Source organism: Thamnophis sirtalis, unplaced genomic scaffold (genome assembly GCF_051295495.1).
Source record: "Thamnophis sirtalis isolate CommonGarterSnake01/CBP01778 unplaced genomic scaffold, rThaSir2_p1.2 scaffold_9, whole genome shotgun sequence".
Lineage (NCBI taxonomy): Eukaryota > Metazoa > Chordata > Lepidosauria > Squamata > Natricidae > Thamnophis > Thamnophis sirtalis.
Genome location: NW_028261389.1, coordinates 6,103,527 through 6,124,220, shown reverse-complemented (window position 1 = coordinate 6,124,220; position 20,694 = coordinate 6,103,527). Strand labels below are relative to the sequence as shown.

Genomic DNA, 20,694 nt, shown 5'->3' with positions numbered 1-20,694 from the left:
CCTCCTAAAGGCTATTCATGCCTTTATGGGGAAAACATCTGGGCCCGTTTTTGCAAAAAACAGGCAGTTTTGGGGAGGTTTGCAGAGTATAAAACCTTTTTTTTATTTTGCCTCTTCAAAACCTTGGTGCGTCTTATACTCCGAAAAATACGGTATATTATTTAACGGTACAATACTGAGGCCTCCTTTATTGTCATCCCAGCTGTCTTCTTACGACTTTCAACTAGCTCAGTTATATGCCAGTATTCCCGGCTGGGGAATTCTGGGAATTGAAGTCCCCAGGTGTTAAAAAAAGTTGTCGAGGTTAGAGACTCCTGGCTTAAGACCTTGTTTGAAAACTTCTCAGGCGCATTAGACAAATGGAACAGAATACAGTACCCAAGCTGGGGGTGGGGGGGAATTTACTACTTTAATTCCGTTTGGCTACACGGTCTTTATACAGTCGGGAAAAATAAACAAACTTTCTGCGTTTCTCCAGCACCCTTGGGGTCACATTTGCTTCCAAATGCAACTTTGCTCGAAAGTGGGATTTTTGGTTTGCGTTCACCACAAGCAGTCCCAGTGACACAAAGTCCAAATACCCCTGGAGAGGATAATTTTTTTGGGGGGGGAGGGGGGGATGGTGGTGGAAAAGGAATGTGTGCAGTATTAGGCTGGAAGCAGCCCGCCACGAAGCCCTTCCCAAAGGCTGTGAATTTGCTACAGGATGAGTTGCGTGGCCATTCGGAGAGTTCCCTTGCCCTGCCGAGCCTTCAGATGCGCTTCAGGTAGCTGTATAAATGAGGGACCAGGTAATCTCGGTAGTGGCCATCCAGGAACCCTTTGCCGTTGTTATGGACAAACCAGCACTGGACGTTGGTCCCAAACACCCGGTCCGAGCGATAATCCTTTTGCAGGCCTCTGCAGGCAAAGGCAAATAAGCACACATCATCATTATGTACGTAATTTTAGGCTGGGCCTAAACCGACGCTTCTCAACCGTGGCAATTTTAACCTGCGTGGACTTCAACTCCCAGAAAACTTTGCCAAGGTTGAGAAAGGCCTCTGGAGTCACGTGGAAGGGTTGGCGTGAGGCCACAAGCGATTAGCAACTGGTTTTCATTCTTTCCCCCCAAACGTAGCTAGCCTAGAGGCCCATCTGCTGTTTTTGTTTTTGAAGTATCTTGAAGAAAGCCAGATTGGTCTAGTGCAGCGATGGCGAAACTGTTTTGGCTTGCGTGCCAAAACCCGGGGGGGGGGAGCACAGGGGGGGGAGGCGTGCGCCGATGTGCCGCACCCATAATGCAATGTGCCACCCCCCATTTTTTGCATGCTTTTTTCGCCCTCCCCAGGCTCGAGAGGCTTTATTGGAGCCTGGGGAGGGCGGAAACATCATCCCCTGCCCCCTCCTCGGAGGGTCACTTCCAGTTTGTCCATTGGGCCGTTTTTGGTCCTCAAGAGCCTTTAAAGGGAAGCCTCCGGAAGGTCCCTGAAGGCTCCGGAAGGCTTAAACCGGCCCGACAAGCAAACCGGAAGTCCATTCCTGAACTTCCGGTTTAGCCGTAAGGCTGGTTTTTTGCGCTCCGGAGGCTTCAGGGAAGCTCCTGAAGCCTCCGGAGGGCCTCAGGGGGAGGGGGAAGACTGTTTTCGCCCTCCCCATGCTCCTATAAAGGCTCTGGAGCCTGGGGAGGGAGAAAAATGGCCTCAAAAAAAGGTTAAAGTCAGCTGGTGAGCGCGTGCATGCGTGCTGGCCAACTGACAGGGCAACGCCTTGTGTGCCCTGACAAATGGCTCCATGTGCCACCTGATGCACACATGCTCTACGTTCGCCATCCCAGGTCTAGTGGTTAAGGCGCCAGGCTAGAAACTGGGAGACTGGGAGTTCTAATCCAGCCTTAGACATGAAAGCCAGCTGGGTCACTTTTGGGCCAATCACCAGGAGACTGGGAGTTCTAGTCCCGCTTTAGACATGAAAGCCAGCTGCGTGACTTTGGGCCAACCACCAGGAGACTGGGAGTTCTAGTCCCGCTTTAGACATGAAAGCCAGCTGGGTCACTTTTGGGCCAATCACCAGGAGACCGGGAGTTCTAGTCCCGCTTTACCATGAAAGCCAGCTGGGTGACTTTGGGCCAACCACCAGGAGACGAGGAGTTCTAGTCCTGCCTTAGACATGAAAGCCAGCTGGGTGAATTTTGGGCCAACCACCAGGAGACTGGGAGTTCTAGTCCTGCCTTAGACATGAAAGTCGGCTGGGTGTCTTTGGGCCACTCACTATTTTTCAGATGATTGACTGACTGACTGACTGACTGACTGACTGACTGACTGACTGACAGACAGACAGACAGACTACATACATACATACATACATACATACATACATACATACATACGGTACATACATATACATACATACATACATACATACATACATACATAATAAAATCCACCATAATTTCAATGTCTGTCCAGATTCTGCTAAACTCTTTCAACAATCTTCTCTGGGAGTTCAGTTTCCCAACACACAGACACACAAACACACAAACGGCAATCATAGAAAGCCAGCTTTCTCAGTGCCTCCGATGCCCTACCGCGTGACGGTCAGCTTGTGGCCTTTCACTTCCATGGTGGCATCAGATTTCCCGGGATCTTGTCCTGGTCTCTCATTGTAGATGAGCACGTCTGGCTCCTGCAAGAACTGACCTGGGGAAGAATGAAGAGGAAATGTTTTAGCTGAGATGTTACCAAGAAGTTCAACCTGGAGTCATCCTGAAGGCTCCGTTAGAAGAATTAAGCTACGCTAAGACACCAAACTCTGCTGCTTATGACACATACTACATATACAGGTAGTCCTCGACTTACAACAGTTCATTCAGTGACGGTTCAAAGTTACGACGGCACTGAGAAATGTGACTTATGACCATTTTTTCACAGTTCCATAACCTTTGTAGCATCCCCATGATCATGTGATCAGATGCTTGGCCACTGGTTCATACGTACGACCGTTTCGTGTGTCGAGGTCATGGGATCCCCTTTTGCGACCTTCTGACGAGCCAAGTCTGGGGGGAAAGCCAGATTCTCTTAACAACCGTCTTACTAACTTATCAAAGGCAGTGATTCGCTTAACAACCGAAGCAAGAAAGGTGGGGATAAAAGTCACTTAGCAACTGTCTCGCTTAGCAACAGAAATGTTGGGCTCAGTTGCGGTCATAAATTGAGGACTACCTGTATGCAGTAGATTTGAATGACCACCAAACCAATGGTTGTAAGTTGAGGTCTGTGTATAATAAATAACAACACATAAACACCGCATCTCTCTCTGAGGATGATTTAGACCAGTGTTTCTCAACCTTGGTAACTTGAAGATGTCCGGACTTCAACTCCCAGAATTCCTCAGCCAGCGAATGCTGGCTGGGGAATTCTGGGAGTTGAAGTCCGGACATCTTAAAGTTGCCAAGGTTGAAAAACACTGATTTAGACAACAATAGGACATGTTCCTTCATCTCCATCGTCCCTATTTTAAGAGATGCTTCCCTGTTTTCTCAGTTCCTCCTTACTGTCATGCTGGCCAGTGGCCAGTGGATCTGGCAGCAGATTTCGGACAGTGAGGAGGTTGGGGAGGAACCTGGGCCAGTCCTGGAGTCTGGGGAAGGCTTGGACGAGGGCTCTGTGTCGGAGGCAGAGAAGGGGCCAGAGCCATCTGACAGTTATCAGCTGCCTTCAGAGTCAGACATCAGTGAGGCAGAAGAACAGCTGGATCCTGTTCCCAGTGTGCGCATGTGCGGAGTTGCCGGACAAAGGGAACAGCTAAGGAACAAGGGTCGACTTGGGAGTAAGGCCACAGGTACAGTAGATGGTGAATGGCCCCTCCCATAGGGAATAATAAGGAGCGAAAGGGGAGTGGAGTTTGCCGGAGGCAATTAGTTCATTCCTGCATTCTTGCCAAGTATGGCGGCATCTGAAAGATCTCAGCCTGGCCAATCTCCAAGCCTGATAACGGTCGGTAATTGTGAGCTATCTTGAAAGATCTTGGAAGAGGAAAGACTTTGCTGGAGAGGAATTCACTGTGAATTAAATAAAAGGGGTTTCTCAGGACGAGGACTCGGCTTCGTGCTGCTGGAGTAGTCTAAGTCGGAAGACACGCACTCCTAAGGACCCAGACCTATGGAACCACCTCCTACTCCCAGCCTTTACCAATGAGGCCATGCACACTGGAGGAGAAATTATTGGCCGGAGGGATGTAGATGCCCAAGAAATCCACGTTCACAGGGTGCTTCTTCCAAACCCGATGGAGCAGGACCATAAAGGTCAGATCCCCGTCTACGGTGAGAGTCACGTTGCTGTCTTTCTTGACCGAGACCAACAACCTGGGAGAAGAAAACAATGGAAGAAGGTCCTGCTTCAAATCAGTCAGGAGGCTTCTATATTTGCGCGGGTCAAAACCGAATCTGGTGGTTTTACCTCCTCCGAATGAGACTTCCTGTCTCCGACCAGGAAAGAGAAGTGGTGGAAGAACCATCCTTCAAGGTGATCGCCTCAGGGCTGACTTCGACCTTCAGGCCTTTTGCTTCAAAATTAAACCCAATCTGGCCAAAATAGGTGTTGAGTTTGTTACGCAAAACCCTCTTGGCTCCAATGAGTTTCCCATTAATTGTGATTCCTGGGAGGAGGAGGAGGAGGAGGAGGAGGAGGAGGAGGAGGAGGAGGAGGAGGAGGAGGAGGAGGAGGAGGAGGAGGAGGAGGAGGAGGGAGAAGAAGGAAGAAGAGAAGGGTGGAGAAGAATAAGGGAGAATGAGGAGGAGGAGCAGGAGGGACAAGAATAAGAAAGAATAAGAAAAAGGAAGGAAGGAAGGGGAGAGAGAGAGAGAGAGAAAGGAGGAGGGGAAGAAGGAGGAGAGGAGGAGGTGGAGAAGAAGAGGAGGAAGAGAGGAGCAGGAAGAGGAAGAGTAAAAGAAGAAAAGGGGGAGAAGAGAAGAATAAGAAGAAGAGGAGGAGGAAGAGGAGAAAAAGGAGAAGGAGAGGAAGAGGACATGGAGGAGGAGGAGGAAGAAGAAGAAGAAGAGGGGAAGGAGAAGAGGAGAAGAAAAAGAAAAAGGAGTAGGAGGAAGATGAGAAAAAGGAGGAGAGGAGGAGGAGAAGGAGGAGGAGGAGGAGGAGGAAAAGAAGAAGAAGAGGGGGAGGAGAAGAGGAGAAGAAAAAGAGGAGAAAGAGGAGGAGGAGGAGGAAGAAGAAGAAGAAAGTTAGAATGCTTATGAACGATGCTAACCCCATCCATGTCTACTACCTGTGGGGTAACCAGAGCTACATCTCCAAGCCAGGAGACCTGAGCACTCTATCCCCAACTCACAGGCTAGTGGCTTGCATCTCAGAGAGATTTTGCTAGCTTTTGACTTGTTTCCAGATTCAATACTACGACTGAGTAAACCTTTTCCCCCAAACCCAACTATGGATGCCTCTCAGTTAAACCATCCATAGATTGTGCATTTCTCTTACTGGACTCCGCGTCTGATATCAAATTCAGGATGGCCCCTGGTTGAGAATCAATATTGAAGCAGATGTTCTTCTGTTGCCTTGGGAGGGTAATGATGAAATGGGGATCGTTGTCCACTGGGAACGAAGAGAAAGGGGAATGCCTCTTAAAGAACGCGAAACAGACCTTCCTAAATATATCACATGCATCGGTGGCCACCACACCCACCAAACGATTTCAGAATGATTCTCCCATCATGCGGGTTTCTGCAAAAGTCAGCATGACTGGACAATCAAGGGATTATGAGGTCGTGAAAAGATTGATGATGATGATGATGATGATGATGATAGAGTAAAAAATAGTGCAATGTTTCTTCTACCTGAATGTATGCTCTTGCTGTCATCTGGATTCTTGGACAAGATGCTGGAGTTAACAGGCTTGTGGTGCCCTGAAATTAAAGATCCTGTTGAGGAAGAAGACAGTGGATTAAAACTAATGATCTCACTGGGTTGCAGTCAGTTCTTGTGGAGAAAATACCGTTCAGATAAAAAAATGATACACGTTTATTGCTGGTCATAAAACCTTTCTGGCAATGGCAACGTACGTAGTCTTTAGACAAAGTGTATTTAAATTTGGTAACTTAGAATAACAGAGTTGGAAGGGACCTTGGAGGTCTTCTACTCCAACCCTCTGCCTAGGCAGGAAACCCTATACCGTTTCAGACAAATGGCTATCCAACCTCTTCTTAAAGACATCCAGTGTTGGGGCATCCACTGACTAAAGCATTTTCTTTCGCCCGTCTTTGCTCGCGGCAGAGCTCAGGCAGGCGAAAGAAAGCGCTTTAGTCAGTGGGGTGTCAGGGGAGAGGAGAGAATGCCTGAGCCCTCTACAGGAGGAGGCGGGAGAACGACGTGCCTCATCTACATCAGGAATTTTTCAGCTTTTAACCCTTGCTTAACTCTGCTCGAGTGATCATAAAGTCAGACTAGATGAGACACGTGGTTCTCCTGCCTCCTCCTGTAGAGGGCGTTTTTTAAGAGGCTTTTTGAAACAGTTAAGCACTAAGCAGAGTCATCCACTGTGACTCTGGCGGCAACTAGCTCAGCCTTTTTCCTTTTACATTTTTTTTTCTTTTCATGATGACAGTGGTGAGGCTCTGCCTCCCCTGCCTCCCCTGCCTGCACGTCCCCGTTTTGCTTAATACGCCAATGTTTTGTGCAATCTCCCCTGGGTGGCAAATTATTTTGGATGTTAGCATACGAGTGGATTTTGACATGTACCTTCCTTGGGAACGAATGAATGGGATTAATTCACATCTGGGTGGAGGGCAGTCAGCCCAACATTTGTTACCTGCATCCATGGCAGAGGTTGGGCCCATGATAGCAGGTAAAGGGCCTCCAGATTTCTTGGTGGGCTTCGCCCAGGATGGGATGGAGTTGTCCGGTCGTTCTTGGCCAATAACTATGGACCCTGTTCAGAGAAATGGAGATGAATGGCATGAACAATTAATATCAATCAATTGGTCAGAATAGAGCTGGAAGGGTTCACCGACAAAACCGCGCTCGACTAAACCGCGCCCGACTAAACCGCGTCGCTGACGTCATCAACAGGGCGACAACAGCGCAGAGACAGAAGCACGCTGTAAACCCTAAACCTAAAATTAACCCCTAAACCTAACCCCCCTAAACCTAATCCTAAACCTAACCTTAAACCTTAACCTAACCCTAACCCTAAACCTAACCCTTAACCTAACCCTTAACCTAATCCTAACCCTTAACCTAACCCTAAACCTAACCTTAAACCTTAACCTAACCCTAAACCTAACCCTAAACCTAACCCTTACCTTAAGTTGAATTGGCTTGCTTTCAAAGAGCTATTTAAAGCGCCCTTCTTTCTCTAGCTGTTGTCGCCCTGTTGATGACAGCGACGCGGTTTAGTCGGGCGCGGTTTAGTCGAGCACGGTTGTGACAGGTCACGAGCTGGAAGGGACCTCGGAGATACTTCTACTCCAGGGGTGTCAAAACTCGATTTCATTGAGGGTTATGTTTGACCTCAGAGGTCCGGTATGGGCAGAGATCTGCTGGAGGCCGGAGAGGCCAGAAACAAGCCATATAGGGCAGAGGTGGTTTCCTACCAGTTCTGACCGGTTCGGCCGAATAGGTAGTAATTCAGCTGGACACGTGACCATTACCGGTTTATTAATAAAGAAGGTTTATTAATGATGGACAGGATCACATGGTTTGAGGTCCTGGGGAAAAAGGGCAGAGATGCTGAGAATGCCCTGAATTTTATGCCCTCGCTGGGCTTTTGAATTTGAGCTCCTATTCTGATTGGTTGTCAGACTCCCATGGGGCCATGCAGCGGCAACTCTCTAGGCTGCCCTGTGCCCCAGGCTTGGTTGAGCCTTGCTGGGTGATGATGTAATGAAAGGGCTTTGGGATTCCTATTATGGCTCTGCCTGAAGGAGATAGATCTTTGTTATGTAGAATAGATTGGCTCAGTCCTTAATGGCCCATTGACAAAGGTGGGGGGTTGAATCTCTGCCTCCCTTTTAGGTGGAAATATTCTGCCCTTTTAATATTTCCTAAAATATCTCATTTTCCTAGGAGAGGGGGTGGGCGCTAACTTCCTACACTAGAAACTTTAACCTTGCCAAATTAGGAGAGGTTTCAACGGCTTCCTGTGGTTTTCAGAAAGGATGAAAGAAATCCCCAAGGATCTACTGCCCAAAATAATAATAATAAAGCCTTAGGAATGTTCCAGGCAAAAATTAGCAATTTCCACCCTTTTCTTCACTCCGCATCAAATATCCAAAATGCAAGACATGGGAGAAGCAACTTTTCCCTCTTCGTCTGTATCCCTCCCTCATTTACAGGCCAAATGCCAGGTGGCCGGGGTGGGGGTGGGGATGATGGATTACAGATTCCTCTGGGTGAAAGCTGAATTACACAGACTTGCCAAAGTGACTGATGTCTATTTATAATGTAGTAGCCGGTTCCCAGTTCCACTTGACAGTCTTTTCCTTAAATATGCCAAGTAATCTCTTGACTCGGCTGCCATTGGCACGGTTCCAAACTATTCTCGCAGTTACAGAAAATATATATGTTTAAAGAACGTGGATGGGGAATGAAGGATGGGGAATGAACCACCTGGGTGGCCTGGATTAAAATAAAAACAGTCAAGAAGATAGGTAGTGCTCAAAAGTTGACTCCCAGATTTGACATTTTGAGCCCAAAATTTCCTTTGGTAAGCAAGACAGTTCTTAAGTGAGTTTTGCCCCGTTTTACGACCTTCTTGGCCGCAGTTGTTAAGTGAACCACTTCAATGGACCCTCGGGCCGCTGGCGGGCCGCAACAGAATTTACCAATGTTCACCGCTTGCAAACAACAGGCTAAACAAAGCAGGCTAGCTTCACACTGCCCACAATTGTCCTGTCGGGAAATCCTTTCTTAGATCTAGATTGCTTCTTTCCTTGATTGAGCCACACTTCCTGCGAAGCCACGAAAGCCACATTGGAGAGTTTAGTCCAGTGTTTCTCAAGTCCGGACATCTTCAAGTTGCCAAGGTTGAGAAACACTGGTGTAGTCTGATGGAGATTCATCTTTTCCTTTTTTTTTTTTTAATCAATTTCATATATACATTCACAATTATATGATCTCATAACTGTTATTAATAATATGTATTTATAACAATTTTTCCTACAGTTGACAATATACTTGAAGATTGCTTTTTTAACATCCCATAGATCCATCTTATCTTACAACGGTCCTACTTCTTCTTCCCTCCCTCCCTCTTTCCTTCCCTCGTTTCTTCTCTCCTACTCCCCTTCCTTCCCTCCCTCCTTCCCCTTCCCTCCTTCTCTCCTTCCCTCCTTCCTTCCCTCCTTCCTTCCTTCCCTCCTTTCTTTTCTCCTTCTCTCCTTCCTTTCCCCCTTCCTTTCCTCCTTCCTTCCCCCCTTCCTTCTCTCCTACATTCCCTCCTCCCTTCCCTCCTTTCTTCTCTCCTTCTCCCCTTCCTTCCCTCCTTCCTTCCCTCCTTTCTTCTCTCCTTCTCTCCTTCCTTCCCTCCTTCCCTCCCTCCTTCCTACCTCCCTTTCTTCTCTCCTTCCTTCCTTCCTCCTCTCCTTTCCCTTCTGATGGAGATTCATATATTGTGTCAATACAGTCGATGGGTCTCTCCACCGGCTGAGGAAACATGAAGAACAAACTCTACCAATGAGCAGGATGAGAAGAGGGATGGAGCGCCTTTTACCTGTATGTACATCTGGTCCAGTAGGAGGGCCAAGGGCCGATTCCAGGTCTTTGGAGCCCTGCCGAGGCCAAGCAGGGATGGGCTTCTCGGGCTTGGGCTGTCCAATGGTTAGAGCACCTGTTTCGAGGTGGGAGTGGGGGGGGAGAAAAGACAAGAATTATAATGAACTCCAATTGCTTCCATCCATCTCACTTCTGGACGGGGACAGGTTAGAGGTGGGTTCCTACCAGTTTGGACCAGTTTGGCCGAGTAGGTAGTAACTTGGCCTGCATCGTCTCCGAAACAGTTCTCTCGGCCATCTTGTTTTTTGCTTCTGCGCATGTGCACAAGCATTTTTGTAGTATGATGCATACCAGTGGTGGGTTACAGCCGGTACGCACTGGTACGGGCGTACTGGTGCCTGCTGGGAGCACCAGGCACCGTTCTGGTACGGTGCTTCGGAGGGCCCGCCCACCCGCCCTCCTTACCTGTATTTGACCCAACGGGGCCATTTGTGCACACGCACGCAGTGTATGGCACCTGCTCTACGCTCTGCCGAGCAGCTGGAGCATTGCAGGGCGGTGGTGCACACAGTGGACATCCGGCCCCATCGCGGTGTACCAGTTGCGACGGGATCCGGAGCACACCACTGGCTTGCACACAGCGCGTCCCTGAGTGAACCGGCAGTAGAAGCCAGGACCCACCCCTGGGACAGGTAGAGGATCACCTGGACAACAGGCCCTCTTGCGGTCCTGAGGGGAGTCGGCCAGCATCAGCTCGTCCCCGTCGGGGCTCTCAATGAGCATCGCTGTGTAAGGGGTGACGATGTGATGATCCAGCGACATCTGCAAAATGGCCTTGGTGATGTTCCTTTTCACGGCCGCAGAAGGAGCCACGTTTCTGGGCGACGTTCAAAAGCAAAGGCAAAGGACCACTTAACGACTGCGGGAGTCACTCAACAACTCCAGTGATTCACTGAACAACCTTGGCTCAAAAGCTCGTAAGATTTGGTGAGACACACTAAACAATCGCCTTGTTTAGCCACCAACACTCAGGCCACCACAGGCACCCTCCCCCCCCACATGAGTGATGTCAAGCTGGCCACCCCCATCCTGGCCACGGCCACCCCTGAGGTCAAATATAACCCTGATGCACCCCGCAATGAAATCGAGTTTGACACCCCTGAACTAGGTGATGCATTGAACTATAAACTTGAGCCGAGGTGGCGCAGTGGTTAGGGTGCAGTACGGCAGGCCACTTCAGCTGACTGTTATCTGCAGTTCAGCGGTTCAAATCTCACCGGCTCAAGGTTGACTCAGCCTTCCATCCTTCCGAGGTGGGTGAAATGAGGACCCGGATTGTTGTTGGGGGCAATATGCTGACTGTAAACCGCTTAGAGAGAGCTGAAAGCCCTATGAAGCGGTATATAAGTCTAACTGCTATTGCTAACTTTGGGATGAGATAAGTGTATACAACCATGTAAAAATCAACTGAGTTTAATACTAGCCAGGCTTTGGACATTGTGCATCTGCTTGATCTTGTGAACTGGACCAGGATAGCGTGTAAAGTGGTGAAGAATAACCACGTTCTTCCAGTCTCAAAGGTGCTTTTTTCACAAGGCAACTGGTTTTTCTTTGAAGACATTTCACTTCTCATTCAAGAAGCTTCTTCAGCTCTGATTGGATGGTGGTGAGGTTGTTAAGGTCACCTGGAGAATTTTGACATAAATTAAACAGCCCTCTCTCAACGGAGGGGAGGGATAGGACATCAGCAATCTCCAGTCTACAACACAGTCCTTTCAACCGTTCCAAGAAGGTTACACAGTGCACACCCCTTTGCACCACTCGGGTGACTCTGATGACGCAGATAAAGAGTGCAGAGAAGAGCAACAAAGATGATTAGGGGACTGGAGGCTAATAGCAGTAGACTTATATACCGCTTCATAGGGCTTTCAGCCCTCTCTAAGCGGTTTACATAGAGTCAGCATATTGCCCCCAACAATCTGGGTCCTCATTTTACCCACCTCGGAAGGATGGAAGGCTGAGTCAACCCTGAGCCGGTGAGATTTGAACCGCTGAACTGCTGATCTAGCAGTAGCCTGCAGTGCTGCATTTAACCACTGCGCCACCTTGGCTCATGAAACATATGAAGAACGGTTGCAGGAACTGGGTCTGTCTCGTTTAATGAAAAGAAGGACTAGGGGAGACATGATAGCAGTCTTCCAATATCTCAGGGGTTGCCATAAAGAAGATGGGGGTCAAACTATTCTCCAAGGCACCCGAGGGTAGAACAAGAAGCAATGGGTGGAAACTAATCAAGGAGAGAAGCAACTTAGAACTAAGGAGAAATTTCCTGACAGTTAGAACAATGAATCAGTGGAACAGAAGTTGCCTCCAGAAGTTGTGAATGCCCCAACACTGGAAGTCTTTAAGAAGATGCTGGATAGCCATTTGTCTGAAATGGTATAGGGTTTCCTGCCTAGGCAGGGGGTTGGACTAGAAGACCTCCAAGGTCCCTTCCAACTCTGCTTTTGTATTATTGTATAAATCTCCAAGTGGCCTCAACGACTCGCTAAAAGGATGCAAAAGACCAGCAGTCTGCAAGGAGAATAAATCCTACCATTCCCCACCATCCAGTCAGAGCGGAAGAAGCTTCTTGGATGAGAAGCGAAAGGTTTTCAAAGAAAAAACCAGAAAGTCCAGTTGCCTCTTGAAAAAAAAGCACCTTTGGGACAACCATGATCTGAGTGACCGAGAATCTCCATACACAGGTTCTCCCGGGTTCCTTCCAACCCAGCCAGTCTTCCCTTCTTACCTTTCAGCCATGAGTTGGTTGACAGTCAGGTAGGCCCACAACTTTTCCGTGAATTTGGGATCCGCGTGCTGATCCTTGTCCAGGAACTCATCCAGTCCCTCCACATCTGCCAGAGTCTCCAAGATTAACTGCGCATTGGACTGATAGACAGAAAACAAAACCAAACAGAGAAATAAACCAACCCCCTGCTTAGGCAGGAAACCCTATGCCATTTCAGATAAATGGTTATCCAGTCTCTTCTTAATTCACAACTTCTGGAGGGAAGTTGTTCCACTGGTTAATTGTTCTCACTGTCAGGAAATTTCTCCTTAGTTCTAGGCTGCTTCTCTCCTTGATTAGTTTCCACCCATTGCATCTTCTCCTGCCATTAGGTGCTTTGGAGAATAGCTTGACTCCCTCTTCTTTGGGGCAATCCCTGAGATATTGGAAGACTGCTATCGTGCCACTCCTGGTCCTTCTTTTCTCTAGACCAGCCAAACCCAAACCCTGCGACCATTCTTCATATTACATACAATCTCCTTCAGTCCGGAAGACTCACAATTCCTTCCTAAAAGCTTGAGAAAATGGTTCCACCACAAAACCGCGGTAGACAATTGCGCGCTCGACAAAAGCGCGTACGTGACGTCATCACAGCACGACGAAAACATCGCGCTGTGAGCGGTAAATTTAAAATTAAAGCGAAAACCTTACCCTAACCCCCCCAAACCTAACCCTAAACCTAACCCTAAACCTAACCCTTAACCTAACCCTAACCCTAAACCTAACCCTTAACCTAACCCTAACCCTAAACCTAACCCTTAACCTAACGGTAACCCTTAACCTAACGCTAAACCTAACCCTAACGCTTAACGTAACCCTAACCCTAACCCTAACCCTTAGTCTAACCCTTACCCTAACCCTAAACCTAACCCTTACCTTTATGTGAATCGGCTTGCTTTAATTTTATTTTAATTTTAATTTTATTTATTTTATTTTTTTTTCCATCACGCTGCTGATGACGTCAGGTACGCGCTTTCGTCGAGCGCGGTTTTGTCGACCGCGGTTTTGACGGGTCACGGAGAAAATTCCCACCCTTTCACAAGCTCATCATTTTTGGTTACCCTCAGGGTGGACTTACCGCTGTGGCTGTTACCACACTCTGCAAATGCTGCACATTTTCAGTGTCGACTTTTCCCGACACCACAATCTCCGAGCCTCCAAAATAATGTTGGAAAGTGCTCTGGGTTACGTCAGACACCAAGCCTTCCGGATAGTTGAAGTCTAGTTTTTTGAGAAGCGGGGTAGAAACCTGGTTGTAGAATTTCTGCAAATTCAGGAAAATAAAGGTGTTAGATGTTTACTTTTGAAAGACTCTTGTGCCTGATGTGTGACATACATCCTGTTAGGAATATAGTTCTAACGGTTGGGTTGGCAATATATAAAGCATGTAACAATATTGTGCCTGTTTCTTTAAATCATGCTGTAAAATGTGATTGTTTGCTGGTTTCCTCAATCGGCCATAAGAGGGAGCCAGAATGACTGTTAGCTCTCTGTTATGTTAGATGCTGGGCTGATCTGATCTGAGTGTTTTGGAAGCTGGCTGTTAGAAAGTGCCGTGAGCTATTGTAAGTTTTGCAACTGCTAGCAAACTTTGAGTATGAACTGATTATATGATACTGGACTATGTTATTTGGATTATCCCTTAACTGAAAGATGTTGATAACTGACTGTCTTATCCATGTATGTCTTGGACTGTTTGATGGACTTTGATACCTCTATTTCCATGAAAGTAAAAAACTATTTAAACTGCAGTGTCGCTGTATGCTGGTTTGTGTGTTCTCCAACACAACTCTCACAACACTTCTCTGAACGTACTCGCTCTCCCAACGGGGAGCTTGCCTAACACATCCCCTGTTGAGCACACAGGTATAAAGAGCACAGGTATATCCCATTTCCTAAGGATCATAATTCATTCACAATAAAAAGAGAGTGAAAAAAAGTAGAACGAGCTTGGAGTAGTGTCTAAAGTACAATCTAGAAACCAGGAGACGGTGAGTTCTAGTCCCATCTTAGGCATGAAAGCCAGCTGGGTGACTTTGGGCCAATCATCAGGAGGCAATGAGTTCTAGTCCAACCTTAAGCACAAAAGCCAGCTGGGTGACGCTTGGCCAGTCACCAGGAGACTGTGAGTTCTAGTCCCAGCTTTGGTTCGGGATCACTCTGGATCATGCTGGGTCAATCACCAGGATATAATAAGTTTTAGTCCCATCTTAGGCGTGAAAGCAGAGTGGGTGACTTTCAGAGGTTGCTCCCGGTTCAGCCTGAATCGGGTGAACCGGTAGTGGCAGTGGCGGGAGGCTCCACCCACCCAGACGCCTCTGCGCATGCACGCACGCATGAGCAAACCGATACTAAAAAAATGGATGTGCACAGCACGCGCATGCATCTTACTGCTTCCCCGAGCCTCCGCAACGCTCCAGCTGCTCAGCAGAGCATTGCGCAGGCGCTGTACGCGCTGTGCATGTGTGCGGAAGCGCCAAAGACTTAAAAGACCAGTAAGGAGCTCCCTCCGGAGCACCCAACCAGACCGATATCCGGTCCTCCGGGCAGGCTCCGATACACCTATACCGGGGCGTACCGCCTCCAACCCACCACTGATCTGCCTCTACCTAGGATTGGACTCCTGATTGTAAGGTGAGAGATTTAGATTTAGATTTGTTTTATTTATATGCCGCCCTTTTCCGGGAGGGACTCAGGGCGGTGAACAACTCAAAGGGGGGAAAGGGAACATAGAACACAATACAAGCAGTTAAAATAGCCAAGAATCACACAGCCACACAGGTCGAGAGGGGAGGGGAACTCGTCAACCCCAGGCCTTCCGGCACAGCCAGGTTTTGACGGCTTTCCGGAAGGCCTGGAGAGAGGTGAGGGCCCGGATCTCTGCGGGGAGCTCTACCACTCAACCAAGAAACAGCGTGATTTGTGTTTGTGGTTGGGAAAAGTCAGAAGAACACGTTGGGTTAGGATTTCTCCTTCCCTTCTCCCTTCCTTTACTCTGTAGGTGGAAAAGTCACCTTCATTTGGGAAGAAGTCTCCTGATTCCCAAAGATCCGTTGTGCGGCTCCGTTGTTTTCTGTCGCCAGCCTCTTCAGAAAATCATAGTCCACATCAAAGCCGATTCCGAGGCAGAACAAAGAGATGGCATCCCGGTTATGTTTCTTCACGTTTTTCTGAATCGTTGGCAGCTTTAATTCTCCTGATAGGAAGAGGAAAGACCAAAATGAGGACCTCCTTCAAGGATTGACCTCTTAACGCAGGGGTGTCCAATCTTGGCTATGTTAAGGCGTGTGGACTTCAACTCCCAGAATTCCCCAGCCCGCAATACTTTCATGCCTAAGGACTAGAATTCCCTGTCGCCTGGTTTCTAGGCAGTAACTTAACCACTACTGGAATCTTGCTCTCCTTTTTTACCTCTTATTTTTATTGTGAATGGTCTATGTGTCAGGCCTGCGGCCGTCTTTTCTTTTGGGTCTGTGGCCTGCCGCACTTTCTATTATTCTACTACGTATTTTCTACTGTGGGGAAATGGGAGGGGGGATTGTAAGGAGTTAGATGCTATGTAGCCATAACAACATTCTTTCTAGAAAGCCAAGGTCACCTATTGTTCTATTTTTTATTGTGGAGAAATGGGAGGGGGGATTGTAAGGAGTTAGATGCTATGTAGCCATAACAACATTCTTTCTAGAAAGCCTAGGTCATCTATTGTTCTATTTTCTATTGTGGGAAAATGGGAGCGGGGATTATAAGGAGTTAGATGCTATGTAGCCATAACAACATTCTTTCTAGAAAGCCAAGGTCATCTATTGTTCTATTTTCTATTGTGGGAAAATGGGAGGGGGGAATTGTAAGGAGTTAGATGCTATGTAGCCATAACAACATTCTTTCTAGAAAGCCAAGGTCATCTATTGTTCTATTTTCTATTGTGGGGAAATGGGAGGGGGGATTGTAAGGAGTTAGATGCTATGTAGCCATAACAACATTCTTTCTAGAAAGCCAAGGTCATCTATTGTTCTATTTTCTATTGTGGGAAAATGGGAGGGGGGAATTGTAAGGAGTTAGATGCTATGTAGCCATAACAACACTCTTTCTAGAAAGCCAAGGTCATCCTTAGTCTCTGCACCTCTGCGCCTGACCGGAACTGGATGAGTGAAAACCTTGAAAACCTAGGGGCTTTTCCTGGCTTGTAGGATGGGAAATGAAAGCCTGAACGTCCAGGTCTTACCAACAGTTGGGTCTCCATCCGAAACCAATATTATCATGGAGACAGAACTTGGATCCAGCATCCCCAAAGAGTTGGCTTCGTTTAAAATAAACATGGCCCGGAGAAGGGCATCATTGATGTTGGTCCCTGTTAAAAATTAAAAAGGGGACAAGGTTTTTTTAAAATGTCATATTATTCTATGTCCATTATTTATTTTTGATGAATGAAGGCAGGGGAAGGAGGAGAGGATGAGAGAAAGAGGAGGAAGAGAAAAAGGAGAACAAGAGGAGGAGGAGGAGGAGGAGAGGAAAAAGAGGAGGAGGAGAAAGAGGAGGAGGAGGAGGAGGAAGAGAATAAGTATTAGTAGTAGTAGTAGTAGTAGTAGTAGTAGTAGTAGTAGTAGTAGTAGTAGTAGTAAAAGTAGTAGTAGTAGAAGTAGTAGTAGTAATAGTAGTGGAGGAGGAGTGGGAGGAGTGGGAGGAGAAAAAGGAGGAGAGGAAGAGGAGGACAAAGACAAGGAGGAGGAAAGGGAGGAGGAGGGGGAGAGAAAAAGGAGAAGGAGAAGAGGAGGAAGAGAAGAGGAGAAAAAGAGGAGAAGGAGGAGGGGGAAGAGGAGGAGGAGAAGAAGAAGAAGAAGAGGAAGAGGAGGAGGAGGGGGAGGAGAAAAAGGAGAAGGAGGAGGAGAGGAAGAGGAGGAGAAGGACAAAGACAAGGAGGAGGAAAGGGAGGAGGGGGAGAGAAAAAGGAGAAGGAGGAGGGGGAAGAGGAGGAGAAGGAGAAGGAGAAGAGGAGGAGGAGGAGGAAAAGGAGGAGGGGGAGAAAAAGGAGAAGGAGGAGGAGACGAGGAGGAGGCGAAGAAGAGGAGGAGGAGGAAGAGACAACAACAGGAGGAAGAGATAGTATAGCTTAGTAAGATAGATGATCCTCGTTATACAGACTGAGCAAATAAGAGGAATGGTTTAATTGAGGGTCAATAATTTATCTCCAGAGTTTGAATCTCCTCTCCAGGATGCGTTGAGGAAAGCCAGGGGGCTTAATACAAGAGCGAGCAAAGTCTTTTTAGTGCAGGGAAGCCTCGCGTACCCCAAATTAAGTAGACGTTCCAAACAGAGGGGCCTTTTATTATTATTTTTACAAATCCTTTGGATTCCTTGAGGTTCCTCACCTCCATTGGGGTGGATTCCTTCAACATACTTCTTGGCTGCTTCGGTCTGGATTTTGGAGGCTTGCACCAAACTGTCCCTCCAGCACCGGACGTTGTGGTTGAAATCCAGGATAGAAAACTGGTCATCGGATCGGAGATCACCCAGGATGGTCTTCATAGCTTCAACGGTCTGAAACGTCAAATAGAATCGGATATAAAAGTCCGTAAGGTTTTGCGCCCCACAGTCTCCTCCCTTGGAAATACGGCTGCTTTTAGCATCCCTGCTGAAGGGCACGTGCAGAAATGCAGAGTCTGAAATCGGCACAAGGGAGGAAAGGTTGGTGAAGGTGACCTCAGAATTATAACCTGTTCTGACCCAGGCTTCCCGAAAAAGCATAAACCACAATCTTAGTCCCCCAAACCCTCTTTTATTTATACGGCTGTGAATTAGGGTCATTCAGAGCCTGCAAGGCTTCACAAACAGGGAGGGGGAGAGGGGAGGGGGAGGGAGGGAGGGAGGGAGGGAGGGAGGGGGAGAGAGGGACAGGGAGGGAGAGAGGGAATGAGGGAGTGGGAGAGGGAGGAATAGGAAGGGAGTGGGAGAGAGAGTGGGAGAGAAGGAAAGGAAGTGAAGGAGTGGGGGAGGGGAGAGAGAGAGAATTGGAGAATAGCACTGATGTTTTAGGATCTTCTAGACTTTTTCCGTGCAGGAATTTCAACTCTTCCGGGGACGTTGCCTTCACCTGTTTCATTTTTATTCCCCACATGGAGCCGCTGACATCGATGACAAACAGGATGTTTTTCGGCAAAGGGTCCAAATCATCCGGAGCAAAGTAGTGGACAAAATACCCATTGAAGATCTGGAAAAGAAAGTTCCTTACCAATGAATTTCTCAAAGAACCCTAAAACCTGGAGTTTCCTGCGGAGAAGAATCTTTCGCATATGTCTGTATGTAAGCTTCCTTCCTTCCTTCCTTCCTTCCTTCCTTCCTTCCTTCCTTCCTTCCTTCCTTCCTTCCTTCCCTCCCTCCCTCATTTCTTCCTTCCCTCCTCTCCCCTTCCTTCCTTCTTTCCTCCTTCCTTCCCTCCCTTCTTTCTTCCTTTCCCCTTTCTTCCTCCCCTCCCCTTCCTTCCCTCCCTCCTTCCTTCCCTCCTTCCTTTCTTCTCTTCCTTCCTTCCCTCCTCCCCCTTCCTTCCTTCCTTTCTTCCTTCCCTCCCTCCTTCCTTTCCTCCTCCCACTCTCCTTCCTTCCTGTCCTCCCTCCCTCCTTCCTTCCCTCCTCCCACTCTCCTTCCTTCCTTTCCTTCATCCCTCCTTCCTTAGTTCCCTCCTCCTTCCCTTCCTTCTTCCTCCTTCCTTCTTTCCCTCCCTCCTTCCTTTCCTCCTCCCACTCTCCTTCCTTCCTGTACTCCCTCCCTCCTTCCTTCTTTCCCTCCCTCCTTCCTTTCCTCCTCCCACTCTCCTTCCTTCCTGTACTCCCTCCCTCCCTCCTTCCTTCGTTCCCTCCTCCTCCTCCCCTTCCTTATTCCTTCCTTTCCTCCTTCTTTCTCTCCCTCCTTCCTTCCCTCCTCCCACTCTCCTTCCTTCCTTTCCTTCATCCCTCCTTCCTTCGTTCCCTCCTCCTCCTCCCTTCCTTCTTCCTTCCTTTCCTCCTTCTTTCCCTCCCTCCTTCCTTTCCTCCTCCCACTCTCCTTCCTGTACTCCCTCCCTCCCTCCTTCCTTCGTTCCCTCCTCCTCCTCCCCTTCCTTCTTCCTTCCTTTCCTCCTTCCTTCCCTCCCTCCCTCCTTCCTTCCTTCCCTCCCTCCTTTCTTCTCTCCCTTCCTTTCCTTCATTCCTTCTTTCCTTACCTCCCTCCCTCCCTGTGAATGGCTTCTTCAGAAAAATTCTCAGAATGGTAGCAGAGGGACAGCACTTAAAATAACACAATTGAGGTTACCCCAATGGTGAGCACATCCTCCCCTCGGTCTTGCATCTCTTGGCCTATCCCTGGTGCAGATCTCCCTGGATCCCTTCCTCTCCCAATCCCAGCCCTCGAGACCGTCAGCAAAGTACCTCCAGCTCTCCAGCTTTCGTATCCCTGTTGACATCGTAGGTCACCACAAGATTCCCCTCCACAGCTGTGGTGGTACAATTGGAGCACTCCCCGCTGCTGGGCCAGGCTCGGTTTGAAGGACACGTGTGCCTTAAAGGGCAAAGAGAACAGATAAAGTGAGAACTAGATTTAAAGTAAAGGTAAAGTTTCCCCTCGCACATACGTGGTAGTTGTTCCTGACTCTAGGGGGCGGTGCTCATCTCCTTTTCAAAGCCGAAGAGCCAGCGCTGTCCGAAGACGTCTCCGTGGTCATGTGGCCGGCATGACTCAACGCCAAAGGCACACGGAACGCTATTACCTTCCCACCAAAGGTGGTTCCTATTTTTCTACTTGCATTTTTTAACGTGCTTTCGAACTGCTAGGTTGGCAGAAGCTGGGACAAGTCATGGGAGCTCACTCCGTTTCGCGGCGCTAGGGATTCGAACCGCCGAATTGCCGACCTTTCTGATTAACAAGCTCAGCGTCTTAGCCACTAAGTTTGGGGACTGTTCTGTATGGGTTTCAAGCAACATTTGAGTGTGAAATCTGCATTCAGCAGGTACCCTTCTCAATGATCTCGTCCTTCCTCCTCCAGAAGCCCCACCTATAAGATTTATGAAACCAACATTATTGATTTACACAACAGGCGTCTGTTGCGCCTTTCAATTGTACTTCCAGCTCAGTGCAATTGAAAGTCCTCACCTATACGGATAGTCCTCAACTTACAAACACAACTGAGACCAGAGCAGA

General features: G+C 48.2%; 1 protein-coding gene across 1 annotated transcript in view; it reads right to left on the bottom strand.

The window, feature by feature from the left end:
• Nucleotides 1-388: 388 nt before the first annotated feature.
• The window catches only part of ITIH2 (inter-alpha-trypsin inhibitor heavy chain 2), a 32,854-nt gene continuing 12,548 nt past the window's right edge, over nucleotides 389-20,694 (bottom strand). Inside the window, 17 exon segments of the mRNA XM_087722710.1 lie at nucleotides 389-900; nucleotides 2,567-2,678; nucleotides 4,170-4,342; nucleotides 4,437-4,635; nucleotides 5,469-5,582; nucleotides 5,825-5,908; nucleotides 6,796-6,915; nucleotides 9,697-9,813; nucleotides 10,403-10,575; nucleotides 12,490-12,629; nucleotides 13,607-13,792; nucleotides 15,543-15,724; nucleotides 16,751-16,876; nucleotides 17,895-18,063; nucleotides 18,617-18,733; nucleotides 19,926-20,015; nucleotides 20,017-20,055. Of these exon segments, the coding sequence (XP_087578836.1) occupies nucleotides 753-900; nucleotides 2,567-2,678; nucleotides 4,170-4,342; nucleotides 4,437-4,635; nucleotides 5,469-5,582; nucleotides 5,825-5,908; nucleotides 6,796-6,915; nucleotides 9,697-9,813; nucleotides 10,403-10,575; nucleotides 12,490-12,629; nucleotides 13,607-13,792; nucleotides 15,543-15,724; nucleotides 16,751-16,876; nucleotides 17,895-18,063; nucleotides 18,617-18,733; nucleotides 19,926-20,015; nucleotides 20,017-20,055 (2,289 nt within the window). The 3' untranslated portion in view covers nucleotides 389-752.